Source organism: Trichosurus vulpecula, chromosome 6 (genome assembly GCF_011100635.1).
Source record: "Trichosurus vulpecula isolate mTriVul1 chromosome 6, mTriVul1.pri, whole genome shotgun sequence".
NCBI lineage: Eukaryota > Metazoa > Chordata > Mammalia > Diprotodontia > Phalangeridae > Trichosurus > Trichosurus vulpecula.
This window is the reverse complement of record NC_050578.1, coordinates 272694431-272721944: the sequence shown is the minus strand read 5'-3', so window position 1 is coordinate 272721944 and position 27514 is coordinate 272694431. Positions and strand designations below refer to the sequence as shown.

At 53.4% G+C, this 27514-nt stretch overlaps 1 protein-coding gene across 1 annotated transcript; it reads left to right on the top strand.

Annotated features, from left to right (window-relative positions):
• The first annotated feature begins 12179 nt into the window (after positions 1 to 12179).
• Positions 12180 to 26729, top strand: CHRM1 (cholinergic receptor muscarinic 1). Its single transcript, XM_036762383.1, has 3 exons — positions 12180 to 12300; positions 13050 to 13143; positions 23759 to 26729. Exon 3 carries the CDS (start codon positions 23912 to 23914, stop codon positions 25301 to 25303), a length of 1392 nt encoding a protein of 463 aa, XP_036618278.1. The 5' UTR covers positions 12180 to 12300; positions 13050 to 13143; positions 23759 to 23911; the 3' UTR covers positions 25304 to 26729.
• The last annotated feature ends 785 nt before the right edge of the window (positions 26730 to 27514 follow it).

The following is a 27514-nucleotide window of genomic DNA, read 5'->3' as shown; positions in this document are numbered from 1 at the left end:
AGGGGACAGGGTTGTACCCACATTAGGTGGCTAATAAAGGGTCTTCTTTAATGCTGTGCCTTGGCTGAGGGCCTTGGCTGGGGCCTTGGCTGAGGGCCTTGGCTGGGGAGCTTGCCTCAGCTTGCTTGTAAAAAACCTGGGCAGCTTCCCTCTCCCTCATCCTCCATGCCATGGTCCAAGAGAGAAGAGGAAGGAAGCAGCACCCCCTTCCCCTCCAGGCCTGGGGAACACCGAAGGCGCAAAGCAGAAATTGTAAGAATAGGGGAGGGCTCCTCATTTGGGGCCTCCATCTCTATGACACTTCATACTAATCCCGCCCCCCCAGTTCTCCTAGGCTTTCCTCCTCCATGACACCCTAGTTCTCCCAGGCTTTCCTGCCCGATGAGGGGCTCAGACTAGGGCGTGCCTGGTGCCATTGGCCAAGCTTACGAAGGCCCAGCAGGCAGCCTCCCCTCCCCCTCTGCCTCCTTCCTCCCAGCCCCAGCCATGGGGCCCTAACTCGATTGTGCCCCATTAATCTCCACGCTGCCAGACTCGGCAGGAACAGTAAACAGGCGGCCTCCGAAGCCCTCCAATCAGGAGAAATTACTACCACAGCTGCACACGGGTCAGCTCCAGGGTGCTGGGAGGCAGGGCCCACACGGAGCAAGGGGTGGGATGGTCTCCCAGCCCCTCGGGGGCAAGGAGCTGGAACTGAAGGGAAAGCGATGAGTGGCCCGGGGCTTGGGCATAACTCTGGTCTTCTTGCCCAGACCCCAACCTCTGTCTACTCCAAGTGCTGCTGACCTGGGGAGGGGGACATTGGCTGGAGGGGAGGGGGCAAGGACGACTAATTGAACAGACACCCCGGCAGGACCCAAGCACTCAAAGCCTCCTCCCCCACCCCGCCCCAACAGTCAGTCCCCTGCGTCCGCCGATGTCCTAACCATCCCCAGTTCCCCCCGCCCCACCTGAAGCAGTCGAGGGGGTGGGTAATGATGGAGATAGTGAAGAGGGTCCTCGGCCGCGCGGGTCACCCCACGCCCACTAGGGGGCGCGGCGGGAGGTGCCTCTGCTACGCCTCGGCACAGTGCTGCTCAGCCGAAGCAGGCGGGCAGGAGCGGCCGGCAGCTCGGCGCTCTGGAGGCGGAGAGGAGAAGGTGGAGGGAGCTCTGGGGGCCCCGACGCCGCCCAGGTCCTAGGGGCCAGGGCCCGGGCTCCGCCAGCCCCAAGCTGGGCCTGACGTTGGAACTGAGCCCCGGGCCGCGGCGTGGGGGGCCACCCCAGGTAAGTGTGACGGCAAGGGGGTCTTTGCCCCTGAACCCTGCCTAGGGGTGGATGCAGAAGGTGCTGGGGCCAGGGCAGTGCTGTGGGCTGGACTAGGGTGGGAAAGAAGGGCACGGCGGGGAGAGAAGGTTCTGGGCAGAACAGGCTGGACCACCACCAACCCCCCCACCCCCCCGCATCCTGCGCCCTGCTGCGTGAGCTCCTTTGGGGTTGGGGGGCTGTGTCCTCTGTCTTCCCGCGCCCCCAGCCCAGAGCCGCCTTCGAGATCTTAGACTGGCCAGGGGCAAGGGCGGCGATGGTGGCGGTGAGAGGTTCGCGTGGGCGGGGGGTAGGGAGAAAGGAGAAAAGCAGCCCTGGGCGCACGCCACTCCCAGCCCCCGGGGTTCTGGTTTCTATCTAATGTCTCATCTCCGGCGGCGTGACCCGAGGGCGCTAAATCTGCGGCTGTCTGGACCGAGGGAACCTGAGCTTGGCTCCTCGGGATCGGGCGTCGGAGGCTTCCGGACAGGATTGGAGGGGGCCGAGAATCCAGGGAGTTAAGAGAGCCGGGAGCTAGGACACACCTGCCCATCCCCGCCCGCCCCAACCGCAGACCCGGACCAAGGCAAAATAGAGCCTTAATTGGGGTTGGGGGCGGGGGGAGTGAGGGGAGCTCTAGCCCAGAAGTCAGGATGTTTGGGCTCGAGCCTCAGGGCCTTCCACGAATCCGCTGTGTGACCTTAGACTAGTCCCTTTCTCTTTCTGGACCACGGTTTCCTCAACCGTGAAATAAGGGTCTATGCTCGGATTCCTCCAACTCTGATATTTATGACTCTGGAGGAAACTCTTCGGGCTTTAACCAGACCGTATCTCACAGGTCCCGCCCTACAACTGTAGAAACTGAGGCTAGGGCCAGAGGATAATCTGGGAGTCCACATGAGGTTAGGATTAAGAGGCTGCTTTCCAGCCTAGCCTGCAGAGAGACGTCAAGGGGTTGTGACTGTGGCCGAGGCGGGAGCCCAGCCTGCCAGGAATGGGGGCCCAGGTTGCCGCCCCAAGCCTAGAAACACTCCCAGCTGCTTTTGCTATTGTCTCCTAATCAGAGGATGGATGGGAATGGGGGGGGGGGGCTGGGAATCTGGAAGACAGGGAGTTGAGAGGTCGATTCTTGGGAACTCCTCCACACACACACACCCCTTTCCCGTCCCTAGAACGGAATCTAGTGCTTGGGTCTGACCCGGAGCCTTAACGCACTAGGGAACAGGCGCAGATTGCTTAGGATTCTCCCCTTGGTGCCCGCATCTGAATGCCGCTCGAGGGGCTCGGGCCACCAGAGCTGGAGAAACGGCCTCTGGAGGCCTACTTCTGTAAGGAGAATTAACGCCATTACCCTTAAAACCACTGGAGCGCTTTCACCTTGATCACTGGGCGGAGCGGGGGGGGGACGCGGAATCTCTCCAAATCCAGGCAAAAGCCTCTCAACTCTAAGAAGCCGAAGACACTTCTCTAACCAGTGGCCTCCCACCGTAAAGACAAATGACCGAGCTTAGCAAAGACAGCCAATGTGACAGTGGGCATGAGCTGCTCAAATTCTGCCCCCAGGCTCAAAGGCTGTGGACCGAGACCTCAGGCCGCTCCCCTTCCAATCTATGAAATGGGTGTTAAGCCTGGAGTTTGAGGAGGGCTCGTCAAGAGCAACTAAGCGAGGTCTGGAGAGCGCAAATCGGCGCCGGCCGAGCGATCAGTGCCCTCTAGAAATCTGAGGCCGCTTGAGAAAGGGAGAGCGAAGCTGGAGCACACATCCCGCCCCAGCCCCCGACCACTCCGGCTGCGCCCCCGGAACGGGAGGGGGCGAGGAGCAGGATGGGGGTGGGGAGAAGCGGGTTTGTCATGGCCGCCGGCTGGGGAGCAGAGGCGGGGACGCGAGGACGTGGGGAGAACAAGGCCCGTGGGTAGGAGGAGAAGTGGGGGCGGGGAGGGAGCCATCACTCGTGGCCACCTGTAGTAAACCCCTTGTGATGAGCGCTCGCGCCAGGGACCAGCCTCCTTCCCGTGGGATGAGAAGATTTAGAGCTGGAAAGGCCCTTTAGAGGTTTTGAGGCCCCTTTTACAGAGGAGGAAAGTGACCTCAGGGAAAGGACTTGGCCGAGGTCTCACAACAAAGTGGCGGATCTGTAATGGATTCCACATCCTTACAGCATGCTTGTCTCCAAGGGAGTGGGGTGGGGGTGGGGTGAGTGGGCCTCTGGGAGCCGCGAGGCCGGGGGCTGAGTTGGGAAACTTATTTTCTGAGACTCCCTCTCGACTTCGGCTACAACTCGGAGACCAGAGCTCATTTGAAGAAAATGCAAAATACTTAAGGATTCCATGTTAGTAGGCTGATGCGCTGCAAAGGGCCCTCTGGCCCTAAACCTAGGCCCGGGGATTTACAGATTAAAATCACCTTAAAACATCAGTTTCCTCATCTGTAAAAGGAGGGGATCGAACTAGATGACTTCGGAGCTGCAATCTCGCCCATCCCCCTCCCCTTGCTTTTACAAATGGGGAAACTGAGGCCCAGAAAAGGGAAAAAATCCTCAAGGATCCACAGACAGAGCCAACAAGATTTGGACTCTAAACCAGGCCCCTTGTCCCCTACACCCGGGCTGCACCAGTAAGGAAGGAGGACGGAACTAGGGTGGTTGAATATAGCCGGGTCCTGAATGGAACCAGGTCTGCTAGCTGGAGGAGGGCTGCTGGCTCCAGTCTGTGGGTCCGAGCCGCAAGCTCTCAGGCTGTGAGGCTTCTTTCTCCCTGTATCATTCACCCGCCCCCAGTTCCCTGATGCTAGCACCTGCGATGAGAAGTAAAGGTGGGACTGGGAAGCGTGATTTCAGCCTTCGGGTTTGCCTGATCCCGGCCCCGGGAGCTGCTGGGGCACTGGTAGTTCCCAGGGCCCATCTCAGGGGCCCTGGGAGGAGAATCGAGGTCTGAGATGACTCCAGAAACTGCACCCTGGGCAGGCTGAGGAGAGGTTGTGCCGTCCTGTTCTGGCTCCCAGAGGGCAGCCAGAGGCCCGAGAGCCAGCGAGCAGCTGTCCTGTCCTAATTGGGCACGAAAACCAGGAGAAAGCCCGAGCTCCCAGTGGGGCTAGCCTCCCACTCGATTTACCAGAGCTCTTTTTTTTTGTACACACACACCTTACATATGAGGAAACTGAGACACAGGGAGGAAGAGAAAGGAAAGGGAACAAGAATGTATTAAGTGCCTGCGATGTCCCAGGCACTGTGCTAAATGCTTTACAAATACCTCTTTTGGTCCTCACAACTCTGGAAGGTAGGTGCCATTATGATCCGCATTTTACAGCTGAGAAAACTGACAGTAAGGGCCTTGGCCTAGGGTCCCACAGCGAGTAGGGTCTGAAGCCACGCTTGAATTCAGGTCTTCCTGACACCAGACCAAATGGGCACAGTACACGAGCTCCCTACACTGCCACTTGCATGGGGGTGCTGCAGCCCTTTCCCCCACCTGGGAATGGATAGGGAGAAAGCATTCCCAGAAATCCCCCATCTTTCCTGGGAAGGCCCATTTCCCTTCCCTGGAAATCTGTCTGCCTCCGTTGGCCTCAGGGACCATCCAGCTGACCCAAGCCCTAGGATCCCCACCCTCACTTCCAGACCACTGCCCTCATAGATGGTCCTCTTATGACTGCGGTGAGGGAATTGTCTGAGCCTCTAAGGGCCGTCCTATCCCCGCCTCCAGTGTCCCCTCAGCCTAGAGATGTCCAGGAGATAGGAGGAAGGGTCCAGGCTTAGGGGAGTTCCGGAGGGGAGGGGCCGATGGAGGCAGGCAAAAGAAGGGGGAGGGAGCTGCACAAGGAGCCTCCAGGCATTTTCAGGCTCCCCACCAAGTCCTTTGTTGGGCAGTCTCTCTCCTGCCCTGCCCAGCCAAGGGGATCCTCACTACCCCCAACAATATTTTATTAAGCAGCTTACTCCAAGCCAGACTCCTGCCATCAGGAGCTCCTGCTCTAACACCCTGACCAAGGGGAAGAGAATAAGCATTTATTAGGTGACTACTGTGTGCTAGATAGGATAGGCACTGTGCTAAGCCCTTTGCAGAGATCTCCTTTGATAAAAAGGGATGGGGAAGGAGGGGCAGTGTTTCAGGGGCTCCTCCCACATCGATGGCTTTTTCCTTTTTCCAAAGACCCATTTTCACATCCCTGAGAGATCGAGGTCAGCAGTGCAAGTGGGATTAACTCCATTTTACAGAGAAGGAAACTGAGGCTTACACCTAGTCATTGACAGGGCCCAGAGCTCTCAAAACCATCCCGAGGGCCCTTTCTGAGGGCCTCCCCAGCCCCCAGAAATCAGGACTCTGTGAATTCTGGAGCTCCAATGTCACTACCCCAGAGCCCTGTCTCACCCTCCACAGGTCCCTGTGAGGGGTGGGCAGCCTGCCCAGACCATCCCAGCACCACACTGCACTATGTGTCCTCCCTTGGCTGCCCAGCTCAGGCTCTAGGTTGGACCCCCACCTGTGCCAGGTACCACAGGTATGACTTTAGGCAAATCCCACCCCCTGAGCAGATCTTGGTTTCCATCTCTGTAGGAGGAGGGGACTGTTCTTAAATCCAGTGATGTCCCCTACACTAAGCCTCCACCCAGGAGCCCCAAGCCTGTTTGAAATGGCCTTGATGAGCAGCTTACAATTCTACAAACCCATCTGTGCCCCCAGGGCACCGTGACTGTGGTAGAGACACAAAACTGACCGTTTCCTGCCTGTATTGCCTTTAACAAGCCATCTAACCTCTGTCAGCCTCAGTTTCCTCACCTGTAAATTGAAGGAAATGGCCCCATTCAGCTCAAAATTTAAAAGCCTATGATCCCATGTCCTAGGGGTCCCACAAACTGCTGCCTGGCTGGGCCCTTCTCTCCACTCCCGGAGAAGGGGGTCATACAGCAGGAACAAGGCCCCAGGAGGTGTCAACGGCAAAACAGAGACCACCCCTCGGGAGCTTGGCTTCCAGCTGCCCAAAGTGGCCAGGGCTGCTTCCTCTCTGCAGGAGGAGGAGACAGACGCCAGAGCACCCAAGCCTGCATTTCTATTTCAGTCCTTCTACCGCCTCTGCCCAGGGGGTGGGGGTGGAGAGGAGCGAATCCCTTCGGAGGCGACCAAAAATAGCCATTGGAGGAGGTAATGAGCAGGAATGGCCACTGCCCCTGGGCTGTGCCTGCCCGCCAGGCCCACACAGTTCCAATGGGCTACACCCAGGCTGCTGGTCTTCAGCCTGCCCTGGGCTAGGTCAGCCCCCTCCCCCAGCAGGCCCCTAGAGCTGCTGGCTCTACCAGAACATCCCTAAGTACCCTAGAGGTGAGCAGCACCAAACTGGGAGCCTGAAGCAGATGAATCAGCATGTCCTGCCACAACTCAACTGTGCAGCCTTGGGGTTCGAAAAGCCCTTTATAGATACTTAGAACCCTTGAATGGTCACTGCTTTTATCGCCATCTTACTGATGAGCAAACTGACAAGTTAAAAGACCTACCCGTGGTCACCCAGCTAGTCAGTGTGAGGTGAGATCTGAGCCGTCTGCTTGACTCCCAATCTGGGCCCTAAGCCAGAGCTCCTGGCCCTCTCTCTCCCTATTTCTAGGCCCTGAGGGAGTTAGACTAAATGGTCATTTGGCAAGAACACCAGGTCTAAAGTCAGTATCCCTGGATTCAAATCCTGCTCCTGACACTGACCAAGGACCAGTCATTAGCCATTGTTTTTCCTCACCTGAAAATGAAGCAGTTGGACTAGAGGTGGCCTCTGAGCTCCCAACAAGTAAAGCCATCTCTAAGGGGCCTTCTGGCTTTAAATGCTTTGATTCCTGAATTGTTGAATGATGTGAGCGTAGAAGAGAGTGATGCTGAAGATCAACGAATTTGTTCTCCAAGTTGCGGCTGGAAGAGGGAGGCAGAGCCTTGAAGTCAGGAAGCCCTCTAGAAGAGGAAGGATCCAAGGTCCTTCCTCTGACCCATATAGGCTGTATGACTCTGGTAGAGTCGATTAACCTCTCTGTGCGCCCAGGTAGCTGTCCAAGGCTGCTTTGCCAACAAGTTGTTAATGGGTGTCAGCAGTGGGTGCTTCCACGCAAAGTCTCTACTCTGATGAGATCACAGATCTGGACCACTAGTGTAGGTACTGTCCCTGCCTCCCCACCAAAGAAAGCCCCCCCCAGGCTTCTCACCATGGGGGGGGGTGAAGAGGAAGTTCTGCTTTCTTAGCATCTTTTAGAATACAAAGAGCCAGAAGACCCAAGCATTCAAGGTCCAGGTGTGTGACTTAATTAGCTGTGTTATCTCAAGCCAGTCCCATCCTTTCTCTGATTCTCAGTTTCCCAATATGCCAAGGGGAGATTGGATTGGATAGCCTGGTTCTGAGACTTTCTGAGGACTTCAGAAAGGCCCCATTCAAGGTGATGGGAAGAGGGGGAAGAGTAAGCCTGGGGTAGGGATAGGGGAGGCTTGAGGAGCTAGTGACCAGGGTCAGCCTCAGCCTATTAGGACCCTGCAAGGGCAGAGAGGTAGGAGACTGAACTGGTTAGGGCCAAGGGCTTAGCCACTCTATTCTTCCCCTCCTTCCCCTCCACCCCAATCTGCACCTGCGCAGCCTCTTCTAGGATCCTTTTGTGGTACAGAAATGCATTCGTGCTGCACTCCACGCTGCTTAAAATAATAAAAAAAAAACTGTTCCCAGCCTCCCTCCCGGCTAAATCTGGTGAGGGTGCGGGGGAGGTTCAACTAGGGAGGGCAGCAAGACCAGTGCTTGAGCTAGGCAGTGAGGATGGGACCTCAGAGCCACCCACTCCTGCTGACCCTCGAGCTCCCACCCCTGGCCTTGATCGTGCACCTGGCTCAGCGTCCGAATCTGTAAAAGAGGCAAGTTCTTGGGCCTGCTGCTGAGGGGCCCACCACCCCACGGCCCCCACCAAAATTCTTGAGGAAGAATCATAGGATGGTGACATTGGAAGGAAGGCTTGGAGACCATCAAATCCAGCCCCCTGGTTTGATAGACTCCGGGGAAGTGATTGTCAGCCTCATCCAAGGTCACATACCCAGAGACCCCAAGGGCCTGAGTCTTGTTCAGGGCCAACCGTAGATGGAGGGATCCCCAGGCTGCTATAAGAATCAGTCCCCTGCTTCCTTCAAGGCTCAGCTCCCAGGCTACCGTCGGTGAGCAGGACTTGCCTATTCCCATCCATTCCCATCCTTGTCCCTCCCCTTCCAAGAATCTCACATTTACTTCTCTTTTTCCGTGTTGTATCCCTCCTTAAAATCTAAACTCCTAGAAGACAGGGACCCTTCATCCTTCTGTCTTTGCATCCCTAGCACATGGCACAATGACTGGAATATGGTAGGTGCTTACTAAATGCTTGTTGGATGGGACTGTGCTGGCCTGGACAGGCTGGCATAGGCCCCAGAGAGGCAGCAGGAAGCAACAGTTCCAGCCCCACCCCCACCCCCCCACCTAGAAGACTTGGGTTCAAGTCACTTATAAGCTGTGTTAAGCCACACATGAGTGACAAGAAAATCTTTAAAGCTTTGTCCCTCCCTACCCCCCCATCCTATGATCCCTGAATATCCTGTTGATAGGAGAGAGAAAGCCTTTGCTCCCACTCCGAAGGCAGAGTTTAAGGAGAAACATCTGTCATCCTTTAGAGAGAATAAGAGGACCGAGAAAAATGGCACCCTCGACCAGTTGTGGAAGTGGGTAGAGAAGTATTCTCAGGAAGGAATGGGTCCACCCTAGCCCCACTTACTGCCCACACCCAGAGGACCATCACAAAGGACCCACTGCAGCCACTCTTATTCGTGCATTCCAGACAGTGGTATACACCAGGGACCTCATTGTCACCTTCCCAGGAAGAAAGAGGGCAGTAGGTAGGGCCAGGCAGGGAGGTCACTAGCCTATCAATGGACCAGGAAACTTGGCAGACCTGAGAGATCCCCTCCCTCCCATTGAATCCAAGACTATAACTCATCTCCCAGGCGTCCCGCATGTTGGATTGCTGCTTGACCCATAAGTACACCTCCATCAGGTCCTGGCTACAGTTGGCACTGGGCACCCTGGGAGCCACATTCTAGGGCAGTCCTGAGTGGCAGCCAGTCTCAGAGGAATGCAGATCTAAGGATCTACACCACAGGGGTGAGGAACCTGGGTCCTTAAGGCCACTTGTGGCCTTCTAAATCCTTAAGTGCCACCTTTTGACTGAATCCGAATCCAAATCCTGAACTTAAGTATTTAGAATGCCTCATGTGGTCTTGAGGCCAAACGTTCCCCAGCCCTGCTAGAGAATCTCATCTCCTTACCATCCAGGGGCAGCTCTACTTGGAATTCAATCCCCACCCTCAGAGGCTCTGCAGCTGACCTCCCTGTGGCCCAATGAGCAGCTCGTGTCCTGTCCCAGGGGCATGTGTTCCTAGACTGTAAGATTGACTACCCCATCTCCCAAACTCTAACATTCCGTGTTCTCAGATCCCTCCCAGCTCTATCGTTCCATGTTCCAAGGTGTATTTCATCCCTGACCTTTTATGATCTAAAGTTCATTCGCACTCTGACATTCCATGTTCTAAGGTCCCTCCCAGATCTGACACTCTATATTTTATGTTCTAAAGACCCTTCTCTGCTCTGACATTTTCTGTGCTAAGATCCTTCCAAGCTCCAATAATCTATGTACTGTGGTTGCTGAGGCTCTATGTTCTAAGGGCCCTCCCCTCTCTGACATTCTATGTTTCTTCCAGTTCTGCCTTTAAGACCCCAGGGGAGTTCCTCTCCCACTTTATTTCCCAAATCAATCAATCAACAAGAAATTATTAAGCAGTTACTAAATGCCTGGCCCTGTTCCTGAAGCACTCAGAAGACAAAAAAAGACAGAATCAGTCGGTGCCCTCATGGAGCCCACATTCTTAGGGGGGCAACAACACATCCATAAGTAGGATCTCCCACAGCTATGCAGTGAGTAGATGGAAGGCCACATTAGAAGGGGAAGGCTCTTGGAAAAGGTGGCATTTGAGCTGAGTCTGGGAGGAAGCCAAAGACAGGCAAGGGGAGCATCCCAGGCATCAGTATAAAGTCATGGACACAAGAGTGTATCGTCAGATACATTGAGAAGCAAAGTTGTTTTGCATGGGCACATCTGGGGGACAGCTTTCAATCCTAGGATCCTTTGAGAAGAGCCCTAGCCTTGCCTTGAGGAGGCTCCCTCCCCACCATCCACACTCCTAAGTCAGTTCCCTAGAACCCAGTGGGAGGTAGACAGGGTGGGCAGGAACTGATCTCTTGAGGGGAGGCATGCAGGAGACACGAGACCGCAAATTCAGTCTTTGTTCCTCTACTCTCCAGGAGGTCCATAGGGCCTAAGGGCAGGGATAGGGCCCAGGTCTCTATAGCAAAGGGCTCCCAGGGAGGTTCTGTTTCTGGGGAAACTTAGAACACACAAACCCAACAACTAGATGGGGGGAGGGGAGAGTGCCCAGGTAGGATACCTGGAGGAGAGGACAAGAAGAACCAGACTGGGCCCCTGCTTCCTTGGGGACTGCCTGAGCACCAGCTAGAAATCCCCACCTCACCTGCAGTGATGTGGCTCATTGCTCTGCCCAGTCCTCACAGTGCACAGCTCCTGGGTCGCGTCTTAGCGCAGGGCCTCAGGGACCCCAGAGGGAGCTAGGAAAATAGGAGGGGGTGGGGGCTAGAGGCATCAGGGGCAGATGGAAGGGGCAGAAGTGAAGGGGAAAGGCTGAACTCCAGTCGAAGTGAGATTGGGAGGAGGGGAGAGGTTTGCCATCTCCAGGTATGTTGTGAACCTCGCGTGGGAGTGGGGGGAGACACAGTTTGACAGGCAGGGCGGAGAGCTGTCTGTCTGCCTGTCTGTCTGTCTCTCCAAGTGAAAGTTGGGGGCGGAGCAAGGAGGGGGAAAGGGCCTGAATCAGCGAGTGCCTCACACACCCAGACACTGGGAACCCAGGCCCACAACACAGGGGCGAGCACACAAGCTCGCCCAGCCACACCGGGAGCACGCAGAAGCGCACATCTTGGCAGGCCCACACAGCCCTCGGGTGCCCCAACCCTCGGGTCTGCTCCAGGCTGGAGATTCTCACGTGAGGACGAATGTGTCATTTCCAAACAGACGGAACGAAGAACAGAGAGCCCCGGAGTATGGCTGTGTGGGAGGGTGGCAGTGTGGGCGGGCGAAGGGGGAGGGGACGGTGGGGGGGATCTCGTGTACCTGCATGAGGCAGGGAAGGCAGATCCATGTGAAGCAGGCACACATACAGGTGGCAGGAGGTAGCCCTTAGTATCGTGTCCCATGGAGCCGCCGCTTGGAGCATGTTTGGGGGCTCTGGGGAGCGCATTGCGGGGGAGGGTGGCAACCACACACACACACACACACACTGCCAGACTTTGTACAACCCCAGTTGTGTGTTTGTGCAACTGTGATTGTGTGTGGCTGTGATCTCACAGAGCTGTTTGAAAGAGATTCTACGTGTGTATGTGATTGTGTGTGTGTGTGTGTGTGTGTGTGTGTATGAGTGAGATTCTCTGTGTGTCTTCGAGTCTGTGTGCAGTCTGTGGGTGTGGGTGTTTGTCTCTCTCCCGTATCCGCCTTCTCTCCTCTTCTTATCCCTCTTGGAGCCCTTTGCTTTTGCCTCCACCGCCCCCCCCCCACAGCCCTGCCCCCTTCCTGTCCCAGCCCCTCTTGTCTAAGGTGGGAGGGTGCCCAGATTTGCCCTGCAGGGGCCACCTCAAGCTCAGAGCTCTCTCTAACCTCCCTCCCAGCTCCACCCTCCTTCCCTCCCCCTGTTCCTCCCTCCCTCCCTCCTTCCCTCCCTCTTTCCTCCCTCCCCAGGGGTTGTCGTGCCAGGGGGTGGGACATGCCAATCAACAATCGTTCTTCTCCTGCTGCCAGCACAGGACGAAGCTCCCCGGGGGAGCCAAGTATCCTGGTCCCTCAAGAGGACGAGGTCCCCCTAGGGAGGGAGTGGGACTGGAGACCCCGGCAGACCCCTGCTCCCAGGCACACCTCCATGGTGAGTAGCTGTCTCAGGGTGATTGGAGAGGGGAGGCGGGGGAACCGGGACTCCGGGCTTTGGAGAGCCGGGGGTGGGGGGAGGTCTAGGGTGGGAGAGAGGACACCTGGACTCTGGAAGGGAAGGTAGGTCTAGGTTTGGGGGCCCATGGGATGTAACTGCTGGGAAATAGAGGGGGAAGGGGGTAAGTAGAGTGTTCTTGACTCCTTCTCCCTACCCCCCACCCCAACTCAAAGAGTATGAATCAGATGTTTTTAGGGAACGCTGAGAGAGGCTGGGTTTGGGGATTGCTGGAGAGGGGGAGGGGCAGAGCCGGGGATGGGGGTGTGGGCTCGGGTGGGTTGAAGGTCTCTAGGAGACAGGCTGGATTCTAAAGATTCTGGCTTTGCCATGACCCTGGGCAAGCCCCTTAACCTTTCTGAGCCTTGTTTTCCTTCTCAGTAGAATGAATGGAATCGCACTAGATTACCTCTCGGGTCACTTCCAGCCCTAAATCCTCTGACCCTGTAAGAGTGGCCCAAATGCAAGAGGAGGCACTCCAGAGGGCAGGGAATCACTTCAAGAGAGAAGGGAGGAAGGCAAGCAGAAGGGTCTGCAAAGCCAGATGGCAGCTGGCACCCAGCAGCCCGATCGGACGAACTGTCCAGGAGGGTGTTGCCTTGTCTGGGGTTATCAGCTGGTGCCAGTGCCTAGCGTGCCAAGGGGTGGCTCCCCTTGGCCCCAGGAACCTAACTCCTGTCATCCCCTAGGGTTCCTTGTGTCAAGCTAACCCCGCCTGCCTGTGGCCCCCGCCAGGATGGACTGACCCCGGCAGCCTGGCAGAAGGAGGAGCCACGCCTCAAGGTGGGTGCAAGTCCTGGCCCCGCCCAGGCTCCACGACTTGAATCTGGGATGGTCCAGGACAAGTGGCAGAGAGGGGAGAGACCTTCCCTATAGCTCCACAGCCTGGCATGGCCCAGCTCAGGCAGCTTCATGAATACACCTGGCACCCTACAATTGGGGGGCTCATTTCTGGGAGGAACCTCAAAGACCATTTCGTTCGAATCCCTCATTTTACAGAGGAGAGAATGGTGGCCAAGGAGGGGAAAGGCACTAGCCCAAGGTCACAAATATTAGCAAAGTCAGAAATTGGAAGACCCATGCAGCCCTTCTGACTCCAAACCCTGTACTCCCAATTTCTTTCTGTGTCTGGGGTCCATGACCTTGGGCATCCATATGAAAAGGTGGCTCACACTTCCAAGTCTCCTGTGGGCTCGGGACATATCCAAACAGTCATCATCTTATTGAAAGGAGGTCCACAGATGTGCAGGCCAGACCCCTGGGAAAAAGGACAGAGCACACACATGCGAGCGCGTGCATGCGCACACACACACACACACACACACACACACACACACACACACACACAAGCACCCTCTGGTCACTGCAGAATCAGTAGCACGCTGGCATGAAGAGGTCCCCCCCTTTTTAACTGCCTCCTCCAAAACTTCAGGAAGTTCAGGGACTGAGTTTGTGACAGGTTTGCCCACCTAGAAGCTTCCCCCTCCCAAGTAAATGGCCCCACATGACACATCTGCTCTAAAAATTTAGTCACCTAGCTGTCTCTGTCTCCCCCATCCATTTGGGGCTGGTTTCTCCCCTTACCACATACACCTGGGCACCAAGTGGGTCAGTTTCCTGCTAATACTCATCAGAGATGGGAGATAGATGGACTAAAACCCCAACCAGGGAACACCTGGCTCTAGGGAGAAGCTGGGTCTCGAGAGAAGGGTTCAGGTGCCCTAAATTGGAAAGAGTCAGGCCAGGTAGAAGGAGGGAAATGGCAAGATTCCCGGTTGAGGGAGAACCCATGGATCCAAAGCAGTCTTGGGGACTGGGAAGAGGAAGGCCAAGAGCTAGGAGGCTGAATGCCTCCCAAATGGGTGGGGAGTGAGCGCTGCGGAAAGAAGGTGGTGAAGCCAGCACGGCTTCTGTTCTGCAGCGGGTACCATGGTGATGGGCGACACAGAATGCAGGGGGCGGAGGGGGGTGAAGGGAGGGAGAGAGAGGGAAAGAAGAGGGCGGGAGAGAAGAGAGAGAGAGAGATGAGGAAAGAGAAGATGGGGAGGGGAAGAAAGTGGACCGGGAAGAGTCTTGTGGTCGTTATCAGCTAACTGACAGAGATGGCCCCAGCGCTTCTACACACGCACACACACGCTCGCACGCGCGCGCGCGCGCACACACACACACACACACACACACACGCACACACACACACACCCCAGCCTTTCCACATCCAGATCTCCTTGGATCCTCTAAGATCTCTAAGATCTCTAAGAGACAAGTACAGCAGAGATTGTCATCCCCATTTGACAGACAAGGAAACTGGATCTTGGAGCAGCCAAAGGACCACTCCTGAAACATAATTCGAGTTGACAAACTTGTGTTAGGTCCTCGATATGTGCAAGCATTATTGCCTGCCCTGAGGGTGCAAAGGCCAAAAAAACTAAACAAGTCTTGCCCTCAGGAAGCTCGGGGTGGGGGGCAGCTGTGCCAGGCAAATACAATTCAAGGGAAGGAAGACAATTGGCGAGACATGGGACAAAACGTTCTAGGGAATGTGGTGGTTCTGACAGTCTGTGATCCCCATTGCTAGTCCCTGGTAGTTTGTTTCCTAATTGGAGTAATGATATTTTATTTTCATGGTGCTTTCTTCACAATAACCCTGGGAGTGCAAGTATCTTTGTCCCTATTTGACAAATTGAGAAACTGAGGCTAACTGAAGGCATTTCTCTAGCTACCATTTCCCAGAGATTCCTCTCAGAATTTCTTTGCATGGTATTCCTTGCAAATGTTGAAACAAGGTTTGGTGTGAGAGGCTAGCCTTGCCCACCAGAGGTTTCCAGGCATTTTACAGATTCTGAGAGACATGAATCAACTGTTGAAATGTCCCACATCTTTGCAAAATCTCCCAGTCCCGTGTACACTTCACCTGCGCCTCTTTTCTCCCTAAGCAGAAACTTTTTCCTTAGCCTATTACTTGTGGGTGCTTTAGGCTTCTTTTTTTTTTCTTTTTTTGCCTGGTGAGATAGATTCGAATGTCAGACTTGAGACGAAAATCCATCGTCTTTCCATCAGACCCTACTCTCAAAGATGATGGATCCAAGCTCCCATCAGAGACAGCCAGGTGGTCCAGTGGCTAGCTTTGGCCTCAGAGACTTACTAGCTGTGACCCTGGGCAAATTACTTAACCATTCTGTCTGCCTGAAATGAAAAAATGGGGATCATCATAACACCAACCTCCAGGATTGGGGTGAGGACCACAGAAGATCAAATCAGTGCATGGTTCATAGTAGGTGCTTGTTTGCTATCCTTCCTGTCCTGGACCCTGGGGGTCCTGTAATGACCAACTAAAACCCCTCTTAATGCTATTCTGTATTCTAAGACTGCTTCCAGCTCTGACATTCCATGTTGTATGATCTAAGGTCCATTCTAACCCTGACAACCACATGGCCTGTGTTCTATGGGCCCTTCTAGCTCTGATATCCTATGTTCTATGGTTTCTTCTAGCTCTGACATTCAGTGTTCTAAGATCTCTTTCATCTCTGAGTCTACGTGCTATGATCTAAGGTCCCTCTCACCTCTAACTTTTTCTAAAGGAAGGTCCCTTCCAGCTCTGATGTTCTCTGTTGTGTTCTAAGGTCCCTTCCAGTGCTGATGTTCTCTGTTCTGTGTTCTAAGGTCCCTTCCAGCTCTGCTATTTTCTATTGTACGTTCTAAGGTTCCTTCCAGCGCTGATGTTCTATGTTCTAAGATCCCTTCCAGCTCTGATGTTTTCTATTCTATGTTCTAAGGTCCGTTCCAGCGCTGATATTCTCTATTCTATATTCTAAGGTCCCTTCCAGTTCTGATGTTCTCTGTTCTATGTTCTAAGATCCCTTACAGCTCTGCTGTTTTCTATTATATGTTCTGAGGTCCCTTCCAGCTTTGATGTTCTCTGTTCCGTGTTCTAAGGTCCCTTCCAGCTCTGATGTTCTCTGTTCTGTGTTCTAAAGTCCCCTCTAGCTCTGATGTTCTATGTTCTAAGATCCCTTCCAGCTCTGATGTTCTCTGTTTTATGTTCTAAGGTCCCTTCCAGCTCTGATGTTCTCTGTTGTGTGTTCTAAGGTCCCTTCCAGCTTTGATGTTCTCTGTTGTGTTCTAAGGTCCCTTCCAACTCTGATGTTCTATGTTCTAAGATCCCTTCCAGCTCTGATGTTTTCTATTCTATGTTCTAAGGTCCCTTCCAGCTCTGATGTTTTCTATTCTATGTTCTAAGATCCCTTCCAGCTTTGACGTTCTCTATTCTATATTCTAAGGTCCCTTCCAGCTCTGATGTTCTCTATTCTGTATTCTAAGATCCCTTCCAGCTCTGATGTTTTCTATTCTATGTTCTAAGGTCCCTTCCAGCTCTGATGTTCTCTGTTGTGTGTTATAAGGTCCCTTGCAGCTCTGATGTTCTCTGTTGTGTGTTCTAAGGTCCCTTCCAGCTCTGATTTTCTCTGTTGTGTGTTCTAAGGTCCCTTCCAGCTCTGATGTTCTCTGTTGTGTGTTCTAAGGTCCCTTCCAGCTCTGATGTTCTCTGCTGTGTGTTCTAAGGTCCCTTCCAGCTTTGATGTTCTCTGTTCTGTGTTATAAGGTCACTTCCAGCTCTGATGTTCTATGTTCTCAGATCTCTTCCAGCTCTGATGTTCTCTATTCTATGTTCTAAGATCCCTTCCAGCTTTGATGTTCTCTATTCTATATGCTAAGGTCCCTTCCAGCTTTGATGTTCTCTATTCTATATTCTAAAGTCCCTTCCAGCTCTGATGTTCTCTATTCTGTATTCTAAGATCCCTTCCAGCTCTGATGTTTTCTATTCTATGTTCTAAGGTCCCTTCCAGCTCTGATGTTCTCTGTTGTGTGTTATAAGGTCCCTTGCAGCTCTGATGTTCTCTGTTGTGTGTTCTAAGGTCCCTTCCAGCTCTGATTTTCTCTGTTGTGTGTTCTAAGGTCCCTTCCAGCTCTGATGTTCTCTGTTGTGTGTTCTAAGGTCCCTTCCAGCTCTGATGTTCTCTGTTGTGTGTTCTAAGGTCCCTTCCAGCTTTGATGTTCTCTGTTCTGTGTTATAAGGTCACTTCCAGCTCTGATGTTCTATGTTCTAAGATCCCTTCCAGCTCTGATGTTCTCTATTCTATGTTCTAAGATCCCTTCCAGCTTTGATGTTCTCTATTCTATATGCTAAGGTCCCTTCCAGCTCTGATGTTCTCTATTCTGTATTCTAAGATCCCTTCCAGCTCTGATGTTTTCTATTCTATGTTCTAAGGTCCCTTCCAGCTCTGATGTTCTCTGTTGTGTGTTATAAGGTCCCTTGCAGCTCTGATGTTCTCTGTTGTGTGTTCTAAGGTCCCTTCCAGCTCTGATTTTCTCTGTTGTGTGTTCTAAGGTCCCTTCTAGCTCTGATGTTCTCTGTTGTGTGTTCTAAGGTCCCTTCCAGCTCTGATGTTCTCTGTTGTGTGTTCTAAGGTCCCTTCCAGCTCTGATGTGCTCTGTTGTGTGTTCTAAGGTCCCTTCCAGCTCTGATGTGCTCTGTTGTGTGTTCTAAGGTCCCTTCCAGCTCTGATGTTCTCTGTTGTGTGTTCTAAGGTCCCTTGCAGCTCTCATGTTCTCTGTTTTAGGAGCTACAGTCCCTTTTGGTTCTCATTTTTTATGTTCTAACTGAGGTCCGTCCCTACTCTGACATTCCATGTTCTAAAATCCCTTCCAGCTCTGATGATCAAAGGACTCTAAAACAGAATTGTTCTGTGCTCACTATTTATTGTACGGCTTCCACTGGGGGATGCCTTGAGGTTCCAACCTGGTATTAATGGAGGTTTCTCCAGGACAGAATAATTTAGACCAGGATCCATAATATTGGGGGGGCAAGCAGAGAAGCCTTTCCTTAGGGGAGGCTCCTTCCTGCCTGGGGTTTGCCCAGGAGGTCTCAAAGTCTCTGTCTCATCCCTAGGGCTCCTTATGCCAATCTGTGCAGACTGGGCAAGGCCCTTCCCTTTCTGGACTGCCAACCGCCTTCATTTCCTGGTGTGGCAGAGTGGGTAGCTGATCCTAGCTCAAGCCCTTTCACTTAGTCTTCCAGCCAATTCAGAAAACTTACTCCCAAAAAATGATAGATTTGGAACATGGAAGGGACCTTAGAAATTACCAGTCCAACCCCTTCATTTTATAGCTGAGGAAACTGAGACCCAGAACAATTAAATGGCTTGATTTAAGTCATATGGTATTAAGGAACAGACCAGAATTTGAACCCAGGCCCGACTCCAAATCCAGCCCACACTTGTCTCTCCACCATACTGCCTCTTACTCCTGTAGTTGTTCGATCTGACTACAGGAGCCATTGGCCACGGTCTATACTGAACCAGATCGGGGCAAGCGAAAGGCATAGACATCATGACCCCTTGCCTTGCCTTCATCTCCTTGTAGGAGAAAGAGAAGACCTACATTGGGATATTCGGAGCAGAGCCCAGGGGACCCTAGAACTAGCATTTAGATGCCAGAGATCTGAACCAAGTGGGCCTGGAGGACCAGGGGAGGCTTCCCTCAGGACCCCCGGTGGAGAAGAGAGCTAACTGGGAAGGTGCCAGGAGGAGGCTGGTGAATGTGGGGATCCTTCCCAGGAAATTCTCTGGGGTTCAGTCCTTCCTATTCCCCCATTCATTTAACAAAAATTGACCCAGCTCCTATTGTGTACAAGATATGAGGTCTAGATAAGACAGAGTCCGTTCCTTGCCATCGTGATGCTCAAGAGCACGAGCTCTGGAACCAAAGACCAGGGTTCAAATCCCAGCTCCTCCACTTACCAGATGGGTGACCTTGGGGAAGTCATTTAATCTCTGGGCCTCATCTGTAAAATAAGGGAGCTGGACTAGATGACTTCTAAGGTCATTCTATGAACCTCATTAGGAGATGAGACAGCCCCACAAATAACCTTAATGCACATTTCACACCATGAGCCTGGTATAAACAAAGAATTTAGTGAAATGTGTGAGGGAAGGCCATCTAGGTCTGAGGAGGGTCAGGAAAAGCTTCCCAGAGAAGGTAATGTTTGAGTCAGGCTTTAAAGGCTGCCTGGGATTTCAACGAATAGCAGATGGAAGGTGGCCAGAGGGCATTCCAGGTAGAAGGAATGATGTGAGCAAAGGCCACTGTGGAAGGGGGCAAGATCTAGAGCTTCCTTAGCTGAGCCCAGATAGTCAAAGGGTCACAGCTCTGCAGCCGGAAGGGACCTGAGAGGCCACTCAATCCAACCCCCTCGTTTGACAGAAGAGGAAACTGAAGCACAGAGAGCCCCGCACCCTCTAGCCCTCAGATTCTCCTCTTTTCTCTATGGCTTTGCTCAGAACCTTCCCAGCTCCTAAAGCAAAACTGAGCTAGAATCACAGAATTTCGAGTGGGAAGAGCCCCCCCTCCCCACCCCCAGTGTAACTCATTTTAGATAGGATTGTAGATTTAGAATCTTACTGGACATCCAACCCCACCCCCATTTTACAGATAAGGAAACTGAGACAGACCTAGGCAAAGTGATGGTGGCCAGGATCGCACAACCAATAGTGTCGTTCCAAGTCCTCTAGTGCATAAAGCTGCTTTATTCTCTCTCAAAAACCAGACCTCAGGAGCAGTCATCCCTAGCCTTAGATGAAGGCCTTCCCTCACCTCCAGCACCCACAGAGCTTCTCCATGGCTCCAGCTCTCCCCAATCTGGCAAGAGTCAGTGGGCCCTGTTGACTCCCAGTCCTGGCCCAATCTTGTGCATGAGTTGTGTAGACCTATTTCCAAGACATAATTCATCTTTGACAGATGGTCCCAGTTACAATCCAACAAGTAGAACCCCTTTGAAGGCCTGGACAGAGCAGGGGGAAAGGCCTGACCAACCCAATTCCCAAGGCTTAAGGGGAAAGGCAGGTGGGATTCTGCTCCATCCAGCCATTGCTGGCTGTTGGAAGTACCCATCCCCTAGGGCTCACAGTAGGCTGGGAACCAAGAGACCCCTAGACTGGAATTAAGGACACTAACTAGCTGTGTGACCCTGGGTAAGTCTCTTCCCAGGATTCTCTCAGATTCTTTAGCATAACCCCTCCTTGTCCCCAAATGTTCATGGACATACCTCAAGGATGGGGGTCTCCACAGTCACCTTTCTTTAAAATGAGGGTGTTTGGACCACAGACTACGTTATCTTAAGGTCCCTCCCAGCTCTGATATTCCCTATTCTAAGGCCCCTCAGTTGGTCCATTGTACAACCCTGTGGACTAAGTGCTATAACGATTATTACCATCATATTACAGATGAGGAAACTGAGGCACCAGTGTCAAAGATGGGATTTAAACCCAGACCCCTCCTCAGGGGTCATTTGTCTTGCAGTGGCCTTGATACTTGAGTAGTTCTCAAACTCTTCACACCTCCTTCTAATCATCTCTGCTCCTCCTTCCTCTCCAGGTTCCTCCCTCCCTCCCTTGCTGCCTCTCTGCCTTCTCTTTCTCTTCCTTTCAGGTTTACACTCTTCACAGCCTAGCCCCCAGCAGACTGGAAGGACTTAATAATCTTACTAGGTTGTTGGTCTAAGGATACACAGCTCCTCACACTCCCCAAAATAGGGCCCCAGAGCTCAAAAAAGAAGGCATGAGATCTGGAGATTCTGGATGCTGCCCCACTTAACTTCCCTCCCTCTGTCCTGTTCCTCTTAGAGTCTCCCTGCCTGGCTCCTGCCCCTCAAATCCTCTCCTCCCTCCCCATCTCCACCAGCCTCTTTTTGCCCTTTGTCCTCCCAATGCCAGTTCCTGACTCTGATGGTCCTGGGAGAAAGGACAAGCCCCTTAACCTCCCTCTGCATGTACCCAGCCAGTGGCCCATCTCCCAGCCCCTCTTCCCCTGCCTCCTGCCCTAAAAAGGGGGGTACAACAGAGTTCAGAGAGGCAAGGAGGCTGCAGATGATCCCATGTGGGGCTGCCCTCGAGGGCAGTCCTGGCCCAAGGTTGTCATTACTTTGTCCTGTCTCCATCCTGGCTGATGAAATCAGGAAGGTGGGGTGACCATGAGCAGAGGGAGTGGGTTGGAGGAGCAGAGATAATGCAGAATCACCAAATCTTTGGGAAGAGGCCACAGAGACCATTGAGTCAAACCCAACTTGAACAAGAATCCTGGTATGTGGTGGTATGGGGTCACTCAGGCTTGGCCTGAAGACCCATATTGGCCTTAGAAAATGGAATGTAGGAGCAGGAAGGTAACAGAAGGGACCAAAGGACACAGAATGTCTGAGCTGGAAGTGTCCTTCAGATACAGTCACCAGATGTCAGAAACTGGGATAATGGAACAGAAGATTTCAAAATGAAAAGTGACCTTAGAAGACAGACTGTTGGACCCAGCAGAGAACTCAAGGATCCAGTCCAATTCCCCTCTTTTAAAGAAGAAGAAATTGAAAGGTTGAGAAGGGTAATGGTTTGGCCAGGGTTACTTTGCAAACTGGCTGGACTCAGACTCAAACAGAGACCTCCTTCCTCCCAGGCTAGGAGTGTTTCCATGACAACACATCATCATGTTCTTCCCTGAGAGGTCCCCCTCAAACTTGTTCCTTTTGAGATACTCTCAGTCAGTCCACTAGGATGTATAAGCCCCTACTGTGTGCCAGGCAACTGTGCTGAGGGCTGGGGACACAAAGAAAGGCCCAGAAAAATTCCAGTCCTCATTCTTAAGGAGCTCACAGTCTGATGGGATTGAGGTACAGATGGCTATGTACAAACAAGATATATACAGGATCCATTGGGGTCATCTCAGTGGGAAGGCATTAAGATATTGTCTTGAAGGGGGAAGGCACTAAGATTAAGGAGGTGTGAGAAAGGCTTCTTTCAGAAGGCGGAGAGTTAGCTGAGACTTGAAGGAAGCCAGGAGGCCAAGATAGGGAGCGAGAGCGTTCCAAGTATTGAGGTGAGCCACTGAAAACACTCCTAGTCGACAGATGGAGTGTTGGGTGTGAGGAGCAGGAAGGAGGCCAGTGTTGCTGGACTGAAGATTACATGGAGGGGAGGAATATGTGACTGGAAAGGTAGGAGGGAGCCAGGTGATAAAAGGTTTTAAAAATCCAAAAGGATTTTATCTTTGATTCTAGAGGTCCCTGGAGTTACTGAGAAGGGGGAGGTGCTGTGGTCAGATCTGCACATTGGGAGAGCAGTTTGACAGCTGGGGGATTGTACTGAAGAGGGACGTGTGATAGGCACAGAATTAGGGCTGGAGTTGATTGGTCAATAAGTGTCACCTACCCATGTGCCCAACACTATGCTAAATACTAGGGATACAAAAAGAGACAAAAGGCAGTCCCTGCCCTCAAGGAGCTTATATTCTAACCTGGAGGTCAGGAGAGAAGTTAGGGCTGGCCAAGTGATGTCAGAGTCATATGCTTAGAGATAAACATTGAATCCATGGCAGCGGATGAGATCACCAATTAAGCCGGTATAGAAGAAAAAGAGAAGGGCCCAAGTCAGGCCTTGGGGGACACCTATGGTTAGCAAGTGTGACCTGGATGAAGATCCAGCAAAGGAGACAGAGGAATGGTCCATAGGAGGAGAATCAGGAAAGAGTATAGAGAGAGGTTTCTTTGGAATGATGAGGTTGGGAGCCACACTGTAGAAAGCGGGAAGAGAGGAAGTGGAGACATCCATCAGGTGCAGACTAGGTCTTCTAAAGTTTAGTCTCAAAAGGGAGGAGAGATGTGGGATGGTAGCTATCAGGACAGATGGATCAAGAGAGGGTGTTCTTGAGGATGTGGGAAAGAGACGGACATGTTTGTAGGCAGTAGAGAAGGAACCAGTAGATGGGGGGGGAGGGGGAATGGAAGATCAGTGAGAAAGTTGGGGTGATGGGGGCAATCTGCCGGAGGAGATGATAGAATGGGAGGGTCTGCCTTGGTAAGGAGAAAGGCCATCTCTTATTGGGTGAAGATGGCAGAAGAGGTCCTGGCGATGTGGGATGAGGAGAAGAGGAGAGGGCATTCTGGCTGCCAATGGTCTCTCTTTTATCAGTGAACTAGGAGGAAAAGTTCTTGGCCCAAGGGGGTGGGAGAAGCCATGGGAAGTTTGAGGAAGGATGAAAAGGTTTAGGAGAGTCGCTGTGGTGAGTGGAATAGGGAGTCAGCTAAGAAGCCAAGGATTGCCGGCAGCAGTGAGGGCCCAGTTCAGACGACCTAATATAAACTTGTTCATTCCCATTTTACACATGAACATGTTAAGGCAGAGAGGGGGTCATACAGCTAAGAAGTGTCAAAGCTGGGATTGGACCTAGATCATCTGTCTTCAGGATCAGAATTCTTCCCGTTAGTTCACACGCACACACACCCCATGCCAGGCAAACCTAGTGCCCAACACACCATCTGGGGCCCTTTGGAGATGTTGAACGTGCCGGTGTCGTCTCTTTTCAGGTGCTGATCTTGGCCTGAGGGAGCCCAAGAGCGGTCTCCCTGCCCCAGGGAATCTCGAGCCCAGGGAGGGGGCCGCCCCCTGAGCCAGGGGAGGAAGGCTTTCCTCTCCCTCGACCACTCTGCATCTCCCATGTGGCCCAGCACGCTGCTGACATGAACGTCTCCGTCGCCCCCGCCGTGAGCCCCAACATCACTGTCCTGGAGCCGGTGAAGGGCCCGTGGCAGGTGGCCTTCATCATCCTCACCACGGGCCTGCTGTCGCTGGCCACCGTGACCGGCAACCTGCTGGTGCTGATATCCTTCAAGGTCAACAGTGAGCTTAAGACTGTCAACAACTACTTTCTCCTCAGCCTGGCGTGCGCCGACCTCATCATCGGCGTCGTCTCCATGAACCTCTACACCACCTACCTGATCATGGGGCACTGGGCCCTCGGCACGCTGGCCTGTGACCTCTGGCTGGCCCTGGACTACGTGGCTAGCAACGCCTCGGTCATGAACCTGCTGCTCATCAGCTTTGACCGCTACTTCTCCGTCACGAGGCCGCTCAGCTACCGCGCCAAGAGGACCCCTCGGCGAGCTGCGCTGATGATCGGCCTGGCCTGGCTGGTGTCCTTCGTGCTCTGGGCCCCGGCCATTCTCTTCTGGCAGTACCTGGTGGGCAAGCGGACCGTGAAGGCGGGCCAGTGCTACATTCAGTTCCTCTCCGAGCCCATCATCACCTTCGGGACGGCCATGGCTGCCTTCTACCTCCCCGTCACCGTCATGTGCGTGCTTTACTGGCGCATCTACCGTGAGACTGAGAACAGGGCCAGGGAGCTGGCCGCGCTGCAGGGCTCCGAGACACCAGGGAAGGGGGTAGGCGGAGGCAGCAGTAGCAGCTCGGAGCGTTCCCAGCCAGGCCCCGACGGTTCCCCTGACGTGCCCACGAGGCGCTGCTGCTGTTGTTGGGGACCCCGGCTCCTTCCTTCCTACAGCTGGAAGGAAGACGAAGAAGAGGAGGAGGACGAAGGCTACCTGGAGTCTCTGACGTCCTCTGAGGGAGAGGAGGCAGGCTTCGAGGTGGTCATCAAGATGCCCATGGTGGGGCCAGAAGCCCAGGCTCCAGCCAAGCCACCCCCTCGGGCGTCCCCGCAGACAGTGAAGCGCCCCACCAAGAAGACCCGCGAGCGGGCGAGCAAGGAGCCGAAGAAGAAAGGAAAGGAGCAGCTAAGCAAGCGCAAGACCTTCTCGCTGGTCAAAGAGAAGAAGGCGGCCAGGACACTGAGCGCCATCCTGCTAGCCTTCATCCTCACCTGGACCCCGTACAACATCATGGTGCTGGTGTCCACCTTCTGCAATGACTGCGTGCCCGAGACCCTGTGGGAGCTGGGCTACTGGCTCTGCTATGTCAACAGCACGGTCAATCCCATGTGCTACGCGCTCTGCAACAAAGCCTTCCGCGACACCTTCCGCCTGCTGCTGCTTTGCCGCTGGGACAAGAGACGTTGGCGGAAGATCCCAAAGCGCCCTGGCTCTGTGCACCGCACGCCATCTCGGCAGTGTTGATGCTGAGCCAAGTCCGGACCAGCCTAGCCCCGCCACGCCTATACTCGTGCGTTCACACACACGCACGCACGCACGCACACAGCAGCTTCCAAATGTAAGAGAGCTGCCCCATCACCCGTCCATCCCCCAGCAATTCCATTCAACAAGTACTTACCAAGCACCTACTGTGTGCAGTATGCCTTGTGTGGCGCTGGGGCTACCAAGACAAAATGTAACTATACATGCCCTCAAGGAACTTACAGTCTAACAGGGGAGATGCCACACGAACACGACTGATCACGATACAGCGATGATCCATATTGAACGTGATAGGGGCGAAGGAGAAATCCAGACTAAACAATCTCAGAGTACTCTAGAAGGAAGGCTGTGTTTGCAGCTAGGAGAATCCAGAAGGCTTCCTGGGAGAGGTGGCATCGGCGTTGGGCCATAAAGGCAGAGACTTTAGTAAGCAGAGAAAGATGGAGGAACGTTGGTCCTCTTCCAGGGAGACAAGAGCCCTGCTCTCTTCCCGGCTCTTGTCGATCCCAAGAAGAGGGAAGGACCAGGGAAACAGGTTTTTCTGCTTTCCAGTTGGAAGGAATGGGCCCTGCACCAGGAAGAAGCTGCGGGAGGAGGATCTGGGCCTTGTTTGTCGAAGGCCTGAGCAAGAATAACGGAGGGAAGAAATCAAGTTTGTGGTTAGCACTTACTAAGAACGGTGTCCCGAGTCCAACACTTGGGCTTTGGCTTTGGAGGGGCGCGACCTCTGGTGGCCACAGAGGAGAACTGACCCTATAGAGGAGAGACTTCAGATGGTTCCTGGAACATCTTGGAAGTGGGCTTTGAGAATGGGATGGGTAGAGAACTCCAGCAAAGCAGGTGTGGCCCCACCCTGTGAGGTCCGACCACTGGGCAGCCTTCCCCAGCTCCCAACCTCTGCTGATGCCCAGCTGATCCCCACCCCGACCCCAGAATAAAGCCCAGCCTGGGTCAGGAAAGGAAAAGGAGAAGGAGGGGTGCCAATGGACAGAAGGAGAATTGCTTTGTAGTCCTCGCATGGGATCAAGACAAATCCTTGGCTGACTTCGGGGCCTTCTCTCCCCACCCTGAGGTCTTCCCTGAGGTCTTCAAGGGAAGGCTCTTCACTCTGCAGATATTGATGCCTAAGGACAAAATCTCTCGCATGCTGCCCTTGCCGTCTGTGCTGTGAGGCCTTGCTTTCCACTCTGCCTCCCCTACCCCACCCCCAGTAACACTCACATACACACACTCAGGTCTGGGCTCTCCGGCCAGGCACCTAACACGTGTGTATGCCCACAAACCCAGTGTTCCACGCATGGCCATCCAGCCCCCAGCCCTTCCCCTGCCCGGACCCATCTTGGCCCTGAATGTTTGTGTTCTTCCAGTCTTTGGTGAGAGATACATGTAAATAAAGAAACAAACAGCAGCAGGTAATGGGCTGGGTCCTTTCTCAGCTCCTGGCAGGTAACTCTGGTTCTCAGCTATGGCAGGACAGAGCCTAGGAAAGATTCTTTCCACCATCCAGTCCCCCTGGATGCAGCCACAGGCTTCTGGGTCTGCCAGTGACTCCAAGACCTTCTCCCACTGGTAGAATGTAGGGAGGGGCCCTTGGAATGACAGATCCTGAGCACCTTTCTCCCGGAGCCTTGGGCACTCCTGGAACCTTGCATGAGGAAGCGTCCTCAGCATATACAAGGGCCTAGTGTTCCGCTGCATGAGACCAGGTTCTCAAGTTTGATGACGTTTTCAGAGACCCCAGCAACAGCTCTGAAACAGGAGCAGACAGCGGCTGAGCCCAGCTAGTTCCTGGAGCTCCTTTGCTCCAGAAATTCAATTAGATACAGCCCATATTAACCACCTACTGTGTGCAAAGGACTGTGGGAAGTGCTGAATTAAACCCAAACTGCAGAGGAGCCTTGGATCCCCGCCCTCAGGGAACTCCCAGTCTAGTAAATCAGGGGATAAGACCCAAACACAAAAAAGAATCTGTGCCTGTTCAGTCAGTCAACAAACATTTATAGTAGACAAAGTGCTGAGAGAGGGTTAAGAAAGAAGATTGGCCATCTGACCTGGAACGTCAGGACCAGCTTCCTGACTGGGGGGGGCAGGGGGGAGGGGAGAGATTTGATTGATTGGCACATTAAAGGATTCAGAGGAAATCGGAAGAGGAGAAGGTAGTGGTCCGAGGGATGGCCAGAGTCAAGGCCAGAA

What these genes read in the sequence shown, in the direction of transcription:
- CHRM1 (XM_036762383.1), top strand. Translation starts at nt 23,912, where the DNA reads ATGAACGTCTCCGTCGCCCCCGCCGTGAGCCCCAACATCACTGTCCTG.